Source organism: Aquarana catesbeiana, linkage group LG02 (genome assembly GCF_042186555.1).
Source record: "Aquarana catesbeiana isolate 2022-GZ linkage group LG02, ASM4218655v1, whole genome shotgun sequence".
Classification (NCBI taxonomy): domain Eukaryota; kingdom Metazoa; phylum Chordata; class Amphibia; order Anura; family Ranidae; genus Aquarana; species Aquarana catesbeiana.
In genome coordinates this window covers 11,500,986-11,519,666 of record NC_133325.1, presented here as the reverse complement: position 1 = coordinate 11,519,666, position 18,681 = coordinate 11,500,986, and the positions used below count along the sequence as shown (strand labels likewise).

Sequence of the window (18,681 nt, the reverse complement as noted above, 5' to 3'; positions counted from 1 at the left end):
AGGGACCTTTACCCTTGTGAATTAACTTCTGTTTTTTCACAGAGCTCCGCCTGCTTCCGCAATCCGTACCCATCAAGCAAGCGCACCATGACGAGACGACTGTCAGTGCCAGAGACCTGAGAGGGAGAGTGAGTGCAGCAGAACACTGTGCATTACAGGCCTCCTCAGACCATCCAGATCACTGTGCGTTACAGGCCTCCTCAGACCTTCCAGATGACTGTGCATTACAAGCCTCCTCAAACCTTCCAGATCACTGTGCGTTACAGGCCTCCTCAGACCATCCAGATCACTGTACGTTACAGGCCTCCTCAGACCATCCAGATCACTGTGCGTTACTGGCCTCCTCAGACCCCCCCAGAGCACTGTATACATTACAGGCCTCCTCAGACCTTCCAGAGCACTGTATACATTACAGGCCTCCTCACACCTTCCAGAGCACTGTATACATTACAGGCCTCCTCAGACCGTCCAGAGCACTATATACATTACAGGCCTCCTCAGACCTTCCAGAGCACTGTATGCATTACAGGCCTCCTCAGACCTTTCAGAGCACTGTATACATTACAGTCCTCCTCAGACCTTCCAGAGCACTGTATACATTACAGGCCTCCTCAGACCCTCCAGATCACTGTATACATTACAGGCCTCCTCAGACCCTCCAGAGCACTGTATACATTACAGGCCTCCTCAGACCCTCCAGATCACTGTATACATTACAGGATTCCTCAGACGCTCCAGAGCACTGTATACATTACAGGCCTCCTCAGACCCTCCAGAGCACTGTATACATTACAGTCCTCCTCAGACCCTCCAGAGCACTTTATACATTACAGGCCTCCTCAGACCCTCCAGAGCACTGTATACATTACAGTCCTCCTCAGACCCTCCAGAGCACTGTATACATTACAGGCCTCCTCAGACCGTCCAGAGCACTGTATACATTACAGGCCTCCTCAGACCCTCCAGAGCACTGTATACATTACAGGATTCCTCAGACCCTCCAGAGCACTGTATACATTACAGGCCTCCTCAGACCCTCCAGAGCACTGTATACATTACAGTCCTCCTCAGACCCTCCAGAGCACATTATACATTACAGGCCTCCTCAGACCCTCCAGAGCACTGTATACATTACAGTCCTCCTCAGACCCTCCAGAGCACTGTATACATTACAGTCCTCCTCAGACCCTCCAGAGCACTGTATACATTACAGGCCTCCTCAGACCCTCCAGAGCACTGTATACATTACAGTCCTCCTCAGACCATCGAGAGCACTTTATACATTACAGTCCTCCTCAGACCCTCCAGAGCACTGTATACATTACAGGCCTCAGACCGTCCAGAGCACTGTATACATTAGAGGCCTGCTCAGACCCTCCAGAGCACTGTATACATTACAGGCCTCCTCAGACCCTCCAGAGCACTGTATACATTACAGGCCTCAGACCGTCCAGAGCACTGTATACATTACAGGTCTCCTCAGACCCTCCAGAGCACTGTATACATTACAGGCCTCCTCAGACTCTCCAGATCACTGTATACATTACAGGCCTCCTCAGACCCTCCAGAGCACTGTATACATTACAGGCCTCCTCAGACCCTCCAGATCACTGTATACATTACAGGCCTCCTCAGACCCTCCAGAGCACTGTATACATTACAGGCCTCCTCAGACCCTCCAGAGCACTGTATACATTACAGGCCTCCTCAGACCCTCCAGAGCACTGTATACATTACAGGCCTCCTCAGACTCTTCAGAGCACTGTATACATTACAGGCCTCCTCAGACCCTCCAGAGAACTGTATACATTACAGGCCTCCACAGACCCTCCAGAGCACTGTATACATTACAGGCCTTCTCAGACTCTCCAGAGCACTGTATACATTACAGGCCTCCTCAGACCCTCCAGAGCACTGTATACATTACAGGCCTCCTCAGACCCTCCAGAGCATTGTATACATTACAGGCCTCCTCAGACCGTTCAGAGCACTGTATACATTACAGGCCTCCTCAGACCGTCCAGAGCACTGTATACATTACAGGCCTCCTCAGACCCTCCAGAGCACTGTATACATTACAGGCCTCCTCAGACCGTCCAGAGCACTGTATACATTACAGGCCTCCTCAGACCCTCCAGAGCACTGTATACATTACAGGCCTCCTCAGACCCTCCAGAGCACTGTATACATTACAGGCCTCTTCAGACCTTCCAGAGCACTGTATACATTACAGGCCTCCTCAGACCTTCCAGAGCACTGTGTACATTACAGGCCTCCTCAGACCCTCCAGAGCACTGTATACATTACAGGCCTCCTCAGACCCTCCAGAGCACTGTATACATTACAGGCCTCCTCAGACCCTCCAGAGCACTGTATACATTACAGGCCTCCTCAGACTCTTCAGAGCACTGTATACATTACAGGCCTCCTCAGACCCTCCAGAGCACTGTATACATTACAGGCCTCCACAGACCCTCCAGAGCACTGTATACTTTACAGGCCTTCTCAGACTCTCCAGAGCACTGTATACATTACAGGCCTCCTCAGACCCTCCAGAGCACTGTATACATTACAGGCCTCCTCAGACCCTCCAGAGCACTGTATACATTACAGGCCTCCTCAGACCGTTCAGAGCACTGTATACATTACAGGCCTCCTCAGACCGTCCAGAGCACTGTATACATTACAGGCCTCCTCAGATCCTCCAGAGCACTGTATACATTACAGGCCTCCTCAGACCCTCCAGAGCACTGTATACATTACAGGCCTCCTCAGACCCTCCAGAGCACTGTATACATTACAGGCCTCTTCAGACCTTCCAGAGCACTGTATACATTACAGGCCTCCTCAGACCTTCCAGAGCACTGTGTACATTACAGGCCTCCTCAGACCTTCCAGAGCACTGTATACATTACAGGCCTCCTCAGACCCTCCAGAGCACTGTATACATTACAGGCCTCCTCAGACCTTCCAGAGCACTGTGTACATTACAGGCCTCCTCAGACCCTCCAGAGCACTGTATACATTACAGGCCTCCTCAGACCCTACAGAGCACTGTATACATTACAGGCCTCAGACCGTCCAGAGCACTGTATACATTACAGGCCTCCTCAGACCCTCCAGAGCACTGTATACATTACAGGCCTCCTCAGACCATCCAGAGCACTTTATACATTACAGTCCTCCTCAGACCCTCCAGAGCACTGTATACATTACAGGCCTCCTCAGACCTTCCAGAGCACTGTATACATTACAGACCTCCTCAGACCCTCCAGAGCACTGTATACATTACAGTCCTCCTCAGACCATCCAGAGCACTTTATACATTACAGTCCTCCTCAGACCCTCCAGAGCACTGTATACATTACAGACCTCAGACCGTCCAGAGCACTGTATACATTACAGGCCTCCTCAGACCCTCCAGAGCACTGTATACATTACAGGCCTCCTCAGACCCTCCAGAGCACTGTATACATTATAGGCCTCAGACCGTCCAGAGCACTGTATACATTACAGGCCTCCTCAGACCCTCCAGAGCACTGTATACATTACAGGCCTCCTCAGACCCTCCAGAGCACTGTATACATTACAGGCCTCTTCAGACCTTCCAGAGCACTGTATACATTACAGGCCTCCTCAGACCTTCCAGAGCACTGTGTACATTACAGGCCTCCTCAGACCTTCCAGAGCACTGTATACATTACAGGCCTCCTCAGACCCTCCAGAGCACTGTATACATTACAGGCCTCCTCAGACCTTCCAGAGCACTGTGTACATTACAGGCCTCCTCAGACCCTCCAGAGCACTGTATACATTACAGGCCTCCTCAGACCCTACAGAGCACTGTATACATTACAGGCCTCAGACCGTCCAGAGCACTGTATACATTACAGGCCTCCTCAGACCCTCCAGAGCACTGTATACATTACAGGCCTCCTCAGACCATCCAGAGCACTTTATACATTACAGTCCTCCTCAGACCCTCCAGAGCACTGTATACATTACAGACCTCCTCAGACCCTCCAGAGCACTGTATACATTACAGTCCTCCTCAGACCATCCAGAGCACTTTATACATTACAGTCCTCCTCAGACCCTCCAGAGCACTGTATACATTACAGACCTCAGACCGTCCAGAGCACTGTATACATTACAGGCCTCCTCAGACCCTCCAGAGCACTGTATACATTACAGGCCTCCTCAGACCCTCCAGAGCACTGTATACATTATAGGCCTCAGACCGTCCAGAGCACTGTATACATTACAGGCCTCCTCAGACCCTCCAGAGCACTGTATACATTACAGGCCTCCTCAGACCATCTAGAGCACTGTATACATTACAGGCCTCCTCAGACCCTCCAGAGCACTGTATACATTACAGGCCTCCTCAGACCCTCCAGAGCACTGTATACATTACAGGCCTCCTCAGACCCTCCAGAGCACTGTATACATTACAGGCCTCCTCAGACCCTCCAGAGCACTGTATACATTACAGGCCTCCTCAGACCATCTAGAGCACTGTATACATTACAGGCCTCCTCAGACCCTCCAGAGCACTGTATACATTACAGGCCTCCCCGGACCCTCCAGAGCAATGTATACATTACAGGCCTTCTCAGACCGTCCAGAGCACTGTATACATTACAGGCCTCCTCAGACCTTCCAGAGCACTGTGTACATTACAGGCCTCCTCAGACCGTCCAGAGCACTGTATACATTACAGTCCTCCTCAGACCCTCCAGAGCACTGTATACATTACAGGCCTCCTTACATAGTTACATAGTAGGTGAGGTTGAAAAAAGACACAAGTCCATCAAGTCCAACCTATGTGTGTGATTATGTGTCAGTATTGCATTGTATATCCCTGTATGTTGTGGTCATTCAGGTGCTTATCTAATAGTTTCTTGAAGCTATCAATGCTCCCCGCTGAGACCACCGCCTGTGGAAGGGAATTCCACAACCTTGCCGCTCTTACAGTAAAGAACCCTCTACGTAGTTTAAGATTAAACCTCTTTTCTTCTAATTTTAATGAGTGGCCACGAGTCTTGGTAAACTCTCTTCTGCGAAAAAGTTTTATCCCTATTGAGGGGTCACCAGTACAGTATTTGTAAATTGAAATCATATCCCCTCTCAAGCGTCTCTTCTCCAGAGAGAATAAGTTCAGTGCTCGCAACCTTTCCTCATAACTAAGATCCTCCAGACCCTTTATTAGCTTTGTTGCCCTTCTTTGTACTCGCTCCATTTCCAGTACATCCTTCCTGAGGACTGGTGCCCAGAACTGGACAGCATACTCTAGGTGCGGCCGGACCAGAGTCTTGTAGAGCGGGAGAATTATCGTTTTATCTCTGGAGTTGATCCCCCTTTTAATGCATGCCAATATTCTGTTTGCTTTGTTAGCAGCAGCTTGGCATTGCCTGCCATTGCTGAGCCTATCATCCACTAGGAACCCCAGGTCCTTTTCCATCCTAGATTCCCCCAGAGGTTCTCCCCCCAGTCTATAGATTGCATTCATATTTTTGCCACCCAAATGCATTATTTTACATTTTTCTACATTGAACCTCATTTGCCATGTAGTCGCCCCTCCCCCATTAATTTGTTCAGGTCTTTTTGCAAGGTTTCCACGTCCTGCGGAGAAGTTATTGCCCTGCTTAGCTTAGTATCGTCTGCAAATACAGAGATTGAACTGTTTATCCCATCCTCCAGGTCGTTTATAAACAAATTAAATAGGATTGGTCCCAGCACAGAACCCTGGGGAACCCCACTACCCACCCCTGACCATTCTGAGTACTCCCCATTTATCACCACCCTCTGAACTCGCCCTTGTAGCCAGTTTTCAATCCATGTACTCACCCTATGGTCCATGCCAACAGACCTTATTTTGTACAGTAAACGTTTATGGGGAACTGTGTCAAATGCTTTTGCAAAATCCAGATACACCACGTCTACAGGCCTTCCTTTATCTAGATGGCAACTCACCTCCTCATAGAAGGTTAATAGATTGGTTTGGCAAGAACGATTCTTCATGAATCCATGCTGATTACTGCTAATGATATCGTTCGTATTACTAAAATCCTGTATATAGTCCCTTATCATCCCCTCCAAGAGTTTACATACTATCGATGTTAGGCTAACTGGTCTGTAATTCCGAGGGATGTATTTTGGGCCCTTTTTAAATATTGGTGCTACATTGGCTTTTCTCCAATCAGCTGGTACCATTCCAGTCAGTAGACTATCTGTAAAAATTAGGAACAACGGTCTGGCAATCACTTGACTAAGTTCCCTAAGTACCCTCGGATGCAAGCCATCTGGTCCCGGTGATTTATTAATGTTAAGTTTCTCAAGTCTAATTTTAATTCCGTCCTCTGTTAACCATGGAGGCGCTTCCTGTGTTGTGTCATGAGGATAAACACTGCAGTTTTGGTTACTGAAGCCCCCCGATTCACTCGTGAAGACTGAGGAGAAGAATAAATTCAATACCTTCGCCATCTCCCCATCCTTTGTAACCAGATGTCCTTCCTCATTCTTTATGGGGCCAATATGGTCTGTCCTCCCTTTTTTACTGTTTACATACTTAAAGAATTTCTTGGGATTTTTTTTGCTCTCCTCCGCTATGTGTCTTTCATGTTCTATCTTAGCTGTCCTAATTGCACCTTTACATATCCTGTTGCATTCTTTATAAAGTCTGAATGCTGAGGATGATCCCTCAACCTTGTATTTTTTGAAGGCCTTCTCCTTTGCTTTTATATGCATTTTTACATTGGAGTTAAGCCATCCAGGACTTTTGTTCGCTCTTTTAAATTTATTACCCAATGGGATACATTGGCTAATGCCCTTATTTAATATGCTCTTAAAGCAAACCCTTCTCTCCTCCGTATTCTTTGTTTCTAATATTTTATCCCAGTTTATGCCTTTTAGCAAGGTTTGTAGTTTAGGGAAGTTGGCTCTTTTGAAATTCAGTGTATTTGTATTCCCTTTATGTTTCCTATTTGTGTGATTTATACTGAAACTAATTGACCTGTGATCACTGTTACCTAAATTGCCCCGCATTTCCACATCCGTGATCAGGTCTGTATTGTTGGTAATCAGTAGATCCAGTAATGTTTTATTTCTAGTTGGTGCATCTACCATCTGACCCATAAAATTGTCCTGCAAGACATTAAGGAACTGGCGAGCCTTAAATGAATGTGCGGTTCCCTCCGCCCAGTCTATGTCTGGATAATTAAAATCCCCCATTATGATAACACTTCCCATTCTTGCTGCTAATCCAATTTGTGATAGGAGATCCGTCTCCACTTCCTCCCTCAGCTTCCTCCTCAGACCCTCCAGATCACTGTATACATTACAGGCCTCCTCAGACCCTCCAGAGCACTGTATACATTACAGGCCTCCTCAGACCCTCCAGATCACTGTATACATTACAGGCCTCCTCAGACCCTCCAGAGCACTGTATACATTACAGGCCTCCTCAGACCTTCCAGAGCACTGTATACATTACAGGCCTCCTCAGACCCTCCAGAGCACTGTATACATTACAGGCCTCCTCAGATCATCCAGAGCACTGTATACATTACAGGCCTCCTCAGACCATCCAGAGCACTGTATACATTACAGGCCTCCTCAGACTCTCCAGAGCACTGTATACATTACAGGCCTCCTCAGACCCTCCAGAGCACTGTATACATTACAGGCCTCCTCAGATCATCCAGAGCACTGTATACATTACAGTCCTCCTCAGACCCTCCAGAGCACTGTATACATTACAGGCCTCCTCAGTCCATCCAGAGCACTTTATACATTACAGGCCTCCTCAGACCCTCCAGAGCACTGTATACATTACAGGCCTCCTCAGTCCATCCAGAGCACTGTATACATTACAGGCCTCCTCAGACCCTCCAGAGCACTGTATACATTACAGGCCTCCTCAGACCCTCCAGAGCACTGTATACATTACAGGCCTCCTCAGACCTTCCAGAGCACTGTATACATTACAGACCTCCTCAGACCCTCCAGAGCACTGTATACATTACTGTCCTCCTCAGACCATCCAGAGCACTTTATACATTACAGTCCTCCTCAGACCCTCCAGAGCAGTGTATACATTATAGGCCTCAGACCGTCCAGAGCACTGTATACATTACAGGCCTCCTCAGACCCTCCAGAGCACTGTATACATTACAGGCCTCAGACCCTCCAGAGAACTGTATACATTACAGGCCTCCTCAGACCCTCCAGAGCACTGTATACATTACAGGCCTCCTCAGACCCTCCAGAGCACTGTATACATTACAGGCCTCCTCAGACCCTCCAGAGCACTGTATACATTACAGGCCTCCTCAGACTCTCCAGAGCACTGTATACATTACAGGCCTCCTCAGACCCTCCAGAGCACTGTATGCATTACAGGCCTCCTCAGACCCTCCAGAGCACTGTGTGCATTACAGGCCTCCTCAGACCCTCCAGAGCACTGTATACATTACAGGCCTCCTCAGACTCTCCAGAGCACTGTATACATTACAGGCCTCCTCAGACCCTCCAGAGCACTGTATGCATTACAGGCCTCCTCAGACCCTCCAGAGCACTGTGTACAATACAGGCCTCCTCAGACCATCCAGAGCACTGTATACATTACAGGCCTCCTCAGACCCTCCAGAGCACTGTATACATTACAGGCCTCCTCAGACCCTCCAGAGCACTGTATACATTACAGGCCTCCTCAGACCCTCCAGAGCACTGTATACATTACAGGCCTCCTCAGACCGTCCAGAGCACTGTATACATTACAGACCTCCTCAGACCCTCCAGAGCACTGTATACATTACAGGCCTCCTCAGACCTTCCAGAGCACTGTATACATTACAGGCCTCCTCAGACCCTCCAGAGCACTGTATACATTACAGTCCTCCTCAGACCATCCAGAGCACTTTATACATTACAGTCCTCCTCAGACCCTCCAGAGCAGTGTATACATTACAGGCCTCAGACCGTCCAGAGCACTGTATACATTACAGGCCTCCTCAGACCCTCCAGAGCACTGTATACATTACAGGCCTCCTCAGACCCTCCAGAGCACTGTATACATTACAGGCCTCAGACCCTCCAGAGCACTGTATACATTACAGGCCTCCTCAGACCCTCCAGAGCACTGTATACATTACAGGCCTCCTCAGACCCTCCAGAGCACTGTATACATTACAGGCCTCCTCAGACTCTCCAGAGCACTGTATACATTAGAGGCCTCCTCAGACCCTCCAGAGCACTGTATGCATTACAGGCCTCCTCAGACCCTCCAGAGCACTGTATACATTACAGGCCTCCTCAGAATCTCCAGAGCACTGTATACATTACAGGCCTCCTCAGACTCTTCAGAGCACTGTATACATTACAGGCCTCCTCAGACTCTCCAGAGCACTGTATACATTACAGGCCTCCTCAGACCCTCCAGAGCACTGTGTGCATTACAGGCCTCCTCAGACCCTCCAGAGCACTGTATACATTCCTCCTCAGACCCTCCAGAGCACTGTGTGCATTACAGGCCTCAGACCACTGTCCAGAGCGGCACCATTTCTGTGATTTTGTTCAAACCTTAATACCATAAATAATAACATATTCAATTTATTTACTCCCGGAGTATATAATGAGTTTGGAAATTCTAGAGAAATGCTTAAATAATAACTAAACACATTCGATTTTAGTTGACTAAAATGATTTTATTCGGCTAAAATGTACTGGAGATTTTAGTCGACTAAAATACGATGACTAAAATGGGACTAGACTAAAACTAAAACACTTGCAGAAGACTAAAATGGGACTAAAACCAAAATGCTATTTTAGTCCTAAGACTAAAACTAAACTTTACTGCCAAAATTACCTCTGCTTGCAAGTGGAGACGGAAGCTTGGGACTGGAGGAGGAAGCTCAGGAGTGGAGGAGGAAGCTCGGAAGTCGAGGAGTAAGCCCAACAGTTGAGGAGCTCAGGGGGTGGAAGAGGAAGCTCAGAAGTGGAGGACGAAGCTCGGGGTGGAGGAGGAAGCCGGGAATGGGCGAGGAAGCTCAGGACTGGAGAACAAAGCTCAGGAGTTGAGGAGGAAGCTCAGGGGTGGAGGAGGAAGCTCAGCGGTGGAGGAAGAAGCTCGGAAGTGGAGGAGGAAGCTTCGAAGTGGTGGAGGAAGCTCAGAAGTTGAGGAACTTGTAGGGGGAGGAAGCTCAGAAGTTGAGGAAGTTTGGTAGTGGAGGAGGAAGCTCGGAAGGGGAAGAGGAAGCTTGGAAGTGGAGGAGAGAGCTCGGGGGAGTGGAGGAGGAAGCTTGGAAGCGGAGGACAAAACTCAGAAGTGGAGGAAGAAGCATGGAAGTGGAGGAGGAAGCTCAGGACTGGGAGGATGAAGCTCAGGGGTGGAGGAGGAAGCTTGTAAGTGGAGGAGGAAGCTCAGGACTGGGAGGACGAAGCTCAGGGGTGGAGGAGGAAGTTTGTAAGTGGAGGAGGAAGTTTGGATGTGGAGGAGGAAGCCCCTGAGTAGAGGAGGAAGCTCAGAAGTGGAGGAGGACACTTGGAAGTGGAGGAGGAAGCTCAGGACTGAAGGACAAAGCTCGGAGCTGCTGATGTTAGACAAGATTTCTGCCATCAGTATTCTGTTTTGTCAGTATTGTCATATATAATGACAATGATGATATACATTATGGGGTGTATTTAAAATAAAAAAACAATTCTCTTTGTAAAAGTACAAGTACATTCATTCTGCGCAAATGGGGCAAAAACAAATGTTAAAGGGCCATTTCCAGTGCTGGACGAATGTTTTTTATTGTTTTAAATGGAAAATACTGCATTTGGCTGCTAGACAGAGTAGGGTATCATAGGAATTCCCCCTAATGGCCAAATGTACAATTTTCCATTTAAATCAATGAAAAACATTCGTCCAGCACAGGAAGCAGCCTGCTTGCCCCATTTGCTCAGAACGAATGTACATACATTTTCACTGTGCGAATTGCTCTGCATTTGTTTTATGAATGCTCCACTATTTTTTGTACACCATTTGTCAGGATCCATCTGTAAAATCTTGCTGAGTTTTATCGATTCACCGTAATGCCGCATACACACGATCGCACATTCCGACAACAAAATCCATGTTTTTTTTCCGGCGGATTTTGGCTCCAACTTGTCTTGCATACACACGGTCACACAAATCTTGTTGGAAATTCCGATCGCCAAGAACGCGGTGACGTACAAGACGTACGACGAGCCGAGAAAATGAAGTTCAATAGCCAGTGCGGATCTTCTGCTTGATTCATGCATGATTGAGCATGCGTGGAATTTTGTGCGTCGGAATTGTGTAAACACGATCGGAATTTACGACAACGGATTTTGTTGTCGAAAAATTTGAGATCCAGATCCCAAATTTTGTTTGTCAGAAATTCCGACGGAAAATGTCCGATAGAGCCTACACACGGTCGGAATATCTGACAACAAGCTCCCATCGAACATTTGCTGTCGGAAATTCCATGTGTACGCGGCATAATTATTTACCATCAGGAAAAATCATAATGGCGCTTGAAAAAAAATCCTACTTAGGGCCGGCTCACACCAGAACATCGCTGCTGCTGAGCTGTTGGATGACAGCGGTTCCGATGCACCGACTGGGAAACATCACACTATTTATTTATTTATTTATTCAACGCATTTTGTTTTAAACATTTTTTTAAACAAACTTTATTAAAAAGTTACAAAGTGGCATTTCATTAGGATCCACTGGCCACAGTGTGGTATGAGATGTGCTGCACTAAAAAAAAAGTACTGCTTGCCATATTTTTTTTAGGGCACAACACCCCAACATGGTGGTGTGAGTTGGCCAGGCATGAGGTAAAGCATTTTTTCCTTACAGTGGGACTGACTGAAATAGCTGCACAACACAGTGTGTACCTGGTGTGAACAGGCCCTTAAATGTCCCCATAAACAAGGCATTCACGGGGCAAAGATCTGAAGATGAATGGGGTGAGCCCAGCATTGTCCACAAAAAAGAAATTACTTCCTCACCCAGGATACATCCAGGTTCAGCAGGATGTGGCACCACTGATTCAATGGCAAGGGATCTGTACTACGGAAGGCGTGAGCTTCTTTCTTTACCAACTCCACCTGGACATGTAGATGACCTGCAGACCCGGGGAGAAACGTCATTACTAGATAAACCCATTGCATACAACCATTTACCAGAAAAGTAGAATCGTCATTACTAGAAGATTACACAACCCAACGTGTACAACCATTTCCCAGACCAGTTGAATCATCATTACTAGATCACCCAACCCAACATAGTTACATAGTTACATAGTAGGTGAGGTTGAAAAAAGACACAAGTCCATCAAGTCCAACCTATGTGTGTGATTATGTGTCAGTATTACATTACATATCCCTGTATATTGTAGTCATTCAGGTGATTATCTAATAGTTTCTTGAAGCTATCAATGCTCCCCGCTGAGACCACCGCCTGTGGAAGGGAATTCCACATCCTTGCCGCTCTTACAGTAAAGAACCCTCTACGTAGTTTAAGGTTAAACCTCTTTTCTTCTAATTGTAATGAGTGGCCACGAGTCTTATTAAACTCTCTTCTGCGAAAAAGTATTATCCCTATTGTGGGGTCACCAGTCCGGTATTTATATATTGTGGGGTCACCAGTCCGGTATTTGTATATTGTGGGGTCACCAGTCCGGTATTTGTATATTGTGGGGTCACCAGTCCAGTATTTATATATTGTGGGGTCACCAGTCCGGTATTTATATATTGTGGGGTCACCAGTACAGTATTTGTAAATTGAAATCTTATCCCCTCTCAAGCGTCTCTTCTCCAGAGAGAATAAGTTCAGAGCTCACAACCTTTCCTCATAACTAAGATCCTCCAGACCCTTTATTAGCTTTGTTGCCCTTCTTTGTACTCGCTCCATTTCCAGTACGTCCCTCCTGAGGACTGGTGCCCAGAACTGGACAGCATACTCCAGGTGCGGGCGGACCAGAGTCTTGTAGAGCGGGAGAATTATCGTTTTATCTCTGGAGTTGATCCCCCTTTTTAATGCCAATATTCTGTTTGCTTTATTAGCAGCAGCTTGGCATTGCATGCCATTGCTGAGCCTATCATCCACTAGGACCCCCAGGTCCTTTTCCATCCTAGATTCCCCCAGAGGTTCTCCCCCCAGTGTATAGATTGCATTCATATTTTTGCCACCCAAATGCATTATTTTACATTTTTCTACATTGAACCTCATTTGCCATGTAGTCGCCCACCCCATTAATTTGTTCAAATCTTTTTGCAAGATTTCCACGTCCTGCGGAGAAGTTATTGCCCTGCTTAGATTAGTATCATCTGCAAATACAGAGATTGAACTGTTTATCCCATCCTCCAGATCATTTATGAACAAATTAAATAGGATTGGTCCCAGCACAGAACCCTGGGGAACCCCACTACCCACCCCTGACCATTCTGAGTACTCCCCATTTATCACCACCCTCTGAACACGCCCTTGTAGCCAGTTTTCAATCCATGTACTCACCCTATGGTCCATGCCAACGCAACTTATTTTGTACAGTAAACGTTTATGGGGAACTGTGTCAAATGCTTTTGCAAAATCCAGATACACCACGTCTACGGGCCTTCCTTTATCTAGATGGCAACTCACCTCCTCATAGAAGGTTAATAGATTGGTTTGGCAAGAACGATTCTTCATGAATCCATGCTGATTACTGCTAATGATATCATTCTTATTACTAAAATCTTGTATATAGTCCCTTATCATCCCCTCCAAGAGTTTACATACTATTGATGTTAGGCTAACTGGTCTGTAATTCCCAGGGATGTTTTTTGGGCCCTTTTTAAATATTGGTGCTACATTGGCTTTTCTCCAATCAGCTGGTACCATTCCAGTCAATAGACTGTCTGTAAAAATTAGGAACAACGGTCTGGCAAACACCTGACTGAGTTCCCTAAGTACCCTCGGATGCAAGCCATCTGGTCCTGGTGATTTATTAATGTTAAGTTTCTCAAGTCTAATTTTAATTCCGTCCTCTGTTAACCATGTAGGTGCTTCCTGTGTTGTGTCATGAGGATAAACACTGCAGTTTTGGTTACTGAAGGCCCCCGATTCACTCGTGAAGACTGAGGAGTAGAATAAATTCAATACCTTTGCCATCTCCCCATCCTTTGTAACCAGATGTCCTTCCTCATTCTTTATGGGGCCAATATGGTCTGTCCTCCCTTTTTTACTGTTTACATACTTAAAGAATTTCTTGGGATTTTTTTTGCTCTCCTCCGCTATGTGTCTTTCATGTTCTATCTTAGCCAACCTAATTGCACCCTTACATTTCTTATTGCATTCTTTATACATTCTGAATGCTGTGGATGATCCCTCAACCTTGTATTTTTTGAAGGCCTTCTCCTTTGCTTTTATATGCATTTTTACATTGGAGTTAAGCCATCCAGGATGTTTGTTCGCTCTTTTAAATTTATTACCCAATGGGATACATTGGCTAATGCCCTTATTTAATATGCTCTTAAAGTAAACCCATCTCTCCTCCGTATTCTTTGTTCCTAATATTTTATCCCAATTTATGCCTGTGACGGGGGGGGCCCGTGGAACTCAGAATACATCTTATGTCTAAGGCACCCTGTGCTATCCTGGCACAGGGTGAGTGAGAAAATATATCTTGGACTACTTAAAATGGGACAGTAATATTTGTCCACAATATCTCCCAGGATGTATGTAAAGACTATTATTGGTTTTGTTGATTCTGAACGCAACCTGTGTTTATGTTAATTGAATGAGCTAGTGACATTGTCCTCTATACAATGTAGGAGACGGGACGACTGCTATTATGTTGATATAACTGTGTGAAGCCCGGTGACCACAAGTCTGGGCGAAAGGTCATGTGTCAGTCACCTAGGCTGTATAGAGGATTAGATAATTAGCACATGTTAATTAAGTTACAGTTGTATTGTTTGAGGAGGTTCCAACGGCATATAAAGTCTTGTAATTCTGGTTCTAAATAAACAGTTCTTGGTAGCAACAAGCAAGTGTCGCCTTGTTTGTGCTCGCAGAGGTTGGGATATCTGTATACAGACTGGGAGTTAGTGGTATATGACGGAAGCACTCAAGCGGAGTGTGGGACGTTCCGTGACAATGCCTTTTAGCAAGGTTTGTAGTTTAGGGAAGTTGGCTCTTTGGAAATTCAGTGTCTTTGTGTTCCCTTCATGTCTCCTATTTGTGTGATTTATACTGAAACTAATTGACCTGTGATCGCTATTACCTAAATTGCCCCGTATTTCCACATCCGTGATCAGGTCTGTATTGTTGATAATCAGTAGATCTAGTAATGTTTTATTTCTAGTTGGTGCGTCTACCATCTGACCCATAAAATTGTCCTGCAAGACACTAAGGAACTGGCAAGCCTTAAATGAATGCACGGTTCCCTCCGCCCAGTCTATGTCTGGATAATTAAAATCCCCCATTATGATAACACTTCCCATCCTTGCTGCTAATCCAATTTGTGATAGGAGATCCGTCTCCACTTCCTCCCTCAGGTTAGGGGGCCTATAGCATACTCCCAGTATTATTTTCCCCTTAGCTTCATCCCTTTGGAGCTCTACCCATAAAGATTCCACCTCCTCCCTAGCCCCCTCAGTGATGTCATCTCTCACATTCACTTGTACATTATTCTTGATATATAGGCATACCCCTCCCCCTTTTTTACCCTCTCTGTCCTTGCGGTATAGGGTATACCCTTGAATGTTTGCCAGCCAATCATGAGAGCTGTTGAACCAGGTCTCTGAAATTCCCACAAAATCCAAATCCTCCTCGTACAACAGTATCTCTAGTTCACCCATCTTGTCCGCCAGGCTCCTGGCATTGGTGAACATGCCACATAGTTTAGACCGGTCGCATATTGTCCTCGTATTGGGTGTTTCAAGATTGCAACTTGGACTTGCTACTATACTCACCTTGTGTTTTTGTGCTTTGGTTAACCTACCACTAATGCCCCCAATACTACCCTCTGGAATATCTTCCGCGCTGGCTATCACTGTCTCTGGACCCCCCCCCCCCCCCATCGCCTAGTTTAAAAACCCCTCTAACTTTTTGGCCATCTTCATTCCCAGCAGATCTGCACCCTCCTCATTTAGGTGCAGTCCGTCCCTTCTATAGTACAACATGTACAACCATTTCCCAGAAAAGTAGAATCGTCATTACTAGGAGATCACCGAACCCAACGTGTGCAACCATACAGTGTAGGGTTAGGGTTGGGTTTGGTGACAGTACAGTGTAGGGTTAGGTTTGGGTTCGGTGACAGTACAGTGTAGGGGTAGGATTGGTGACAGTACAGTGTAGGGTTAGGTTTGGGTTTGGTGACAGTACAGTGTAGGGTTGGGTTCAGTGACAGTACAGTGTAGGGTTGGGTTCGGTGACAGTACAGTGTAGGGTTAGGGTTGGGTTTGGTGACAGTACAGTGTAGGGTTAGGGTTAGGGTTTGGTAACAGTACAGTGTAGGGTTAGGGTTGGGTTTGGTGACAGTACAGTGTAGGGTTAGGGTTAGGGTTAGGGTTAGGTTTGGGTTCGGTGACAGTACAGTGTAGGGTTGGGTTCAGTGACAGTACAGTGTAGGGTTGGGTTCGGTGACAGTACAGTGTAGGGTTAGGGTTGGGTTTGGTGACAGTACAGTGTAGGGCTAGGGTTGGGTTTGGTAACAGTACAGTGTAGGGTTAGGGTTGGGTTTGGTGACAGTACAGTGTAGGGTTAGGGTTGGGTTTGGTGACAGTACAGTGTAGGGTTAGGTTTGGGTTCGGTGACAGTACAGTGTAGGGGTAAGATTGGTGACAGTACAGTGTAGGGTTAGGTTTGGGTTTGGTGACAGTACAGTGTAGGGTTGGGTTCAGTGACAGTACAGTGTAGGGTTGGGTTCGGTGACAGTACAGTGTAGGGTTAGGGTTGGGTTCGGTGACAGTACAGTGTAGGGTTAGGGTTGGGTTCGGTGACAGTACAGTGTAGGGTTAGGGTTGGGTTAGTGACAGTACAGTGTAGGGGTAGGATTAGTGACAGTACAGTGTAGGGTTAGGGTTGGGTTTGGTGACAGTACAGTGTAGGGTTAGAGTAGGGTTTGGCGACAGTACAGTATAGAGTTAGGTTTGGGTTCGGTGACAGTACAGTGTAGGGGTAGGAATAGTGACAATACAATGTAGGGTTAGGTTTGGGTTTGGTGACAGTACAGTGTAGGGTTAGGGTTGGGTTCAGTGACAGTACAGTGTAGGGTTAGGTTTGGGTTCGGTGACAGTACAGTGTAGGGGTAGGATTGGTTACAGTACAGTGTAGGGTTAGGTTTGGGTTTGGTGACAGTACAGTGTAGGGTTGGGTTCAGTGACAGTACAGTGTAGGGTTGGGTTCGGTGACAGTACAGTGTAGGGTTAGGGTTGGGTTCGGTGACAGTACAGTGTAGGGTTAGGGTTGGGTTCGGTGACAGTACAGTGTAGGGTTAGGGTTGGGTTAGTGACAGTATAGTGTAGGGGTAGGATTAGTGACAGTACAGTGTAGGTTTAGGGTTGGGTTTGGTGACAGTACAGTGTAGGGTTAGAGTAGGGTTTGGCGACAGTACAGTGTAGAGTTAGGTTTGGGTTCGGTGACAGTACAGTGTAGGGGTAGGATTAGTGACAGTACAGTGTAGAGTTAGGTTTGGGTTCGGTGACAGTACAGTGTAGGGGTAGGAATAGTACAGTGTAGGGTTAGGTTTGGGTTTGGTGACAGTACAGTGTAGGGTTAGGGTTGGGTTCAGTGACAGTACAGTGTAGGGTTAGGGTTGGGTTTGGTGACAGTACAGTGTAGGGTTAGGGTTGGGTTTGGTGACAGTACAGTGTAGGGTTAGGTTTGGGTTCGGTGACAGTACAGTGTAGAGTTGGGTTCGGTGACAGTACAGTGTAGGGTTGGGTTCGGTGACAGTACAGTGTAGGGTTGGGTTCGGTGACAGTACAGTGTAGGGTTAGGGTTGGGTTCGGTGACAGTACAGTGTAGGGTTAGGGTTGGGTTCGGTGACAATACAGTGTAGGGTTGGGGTTGGGTTTGGTGACAGTACAGTGTAGGGATAGGGTTGGGTTTGGCGACAGTACAGTTTAGAGTTAGGTTTGGTTTCGGTGACAGTACAGTGTAGGGGTAGGACTAGTGACAGTACAGTGTAGAGTTAGGTTTGGGTTCGGTGACAGTACAGTGTAGGGGTAGGATTAGTGACAATACAGTGTAGGGTTAGGTTTGGGTTCTGTGACACTACAGTGTAGGGTTAGGGTTGGGTTCAATGACAGTACAGTGTAGGGTTAGGGTTGGGTTTGGTGACAGTACAGTGTAGGGTTAGGTTTGGGTTCGATGACAGTACAGTGTAGAGTTGGATTCGGTGACAGTACAGTGTAGGGTTGGGTTCGGTGACAGTACAGTGTAGGGTTAGGGTTGGGTTCGGTGACAGTACAGCGTAGGGTTAGGGTTGGGTTTGGTGACAGTACAGTGTAGGGTTAGGTTTGGGTTCAGTGACAGTACAGTGTAGAATTGGGTTCGGTGACAGTACAGTGTAGGGTTAGGGGTGGGTTCGGTGACAGTACAGTGTAGGGTTGGGGTTGGGTTTGGTGACAGTACAGTGTAGGGTTAGGGTTGGGTTCGGTGACAGTACAGTGCAGGGT

The 18,681-nt window shown here is 46.8% G+C and overlaps 1 protein-coding gene across 3 annotated transcripts in view; it reads right to left on the bottom strand.

Annotated features, from left to right (window-relative positions):
- The window catches only part of LOC141126634 (protein sel-1 homolog 3-like), a 173,811-nt gene that overhangs the window by 123,168 nt on the left and 31,962 nt on the right, over window positions 1-18,681 (bottom strand). For all 3 annotated transcript variants that reach the window (XM_073612556.1, XM_073612558.1, XM_073612557.1), the window contains exon 6: window positions 12,025-12,140. In XM_073612556.1, coding sequence (XP_073468657.1) covers window positions 12,025-12,140 — 116 coding nt within the window. The remainder of the gene's footprint in view (window positions 1-12,024; window positions 12,141-18,681) is intronic.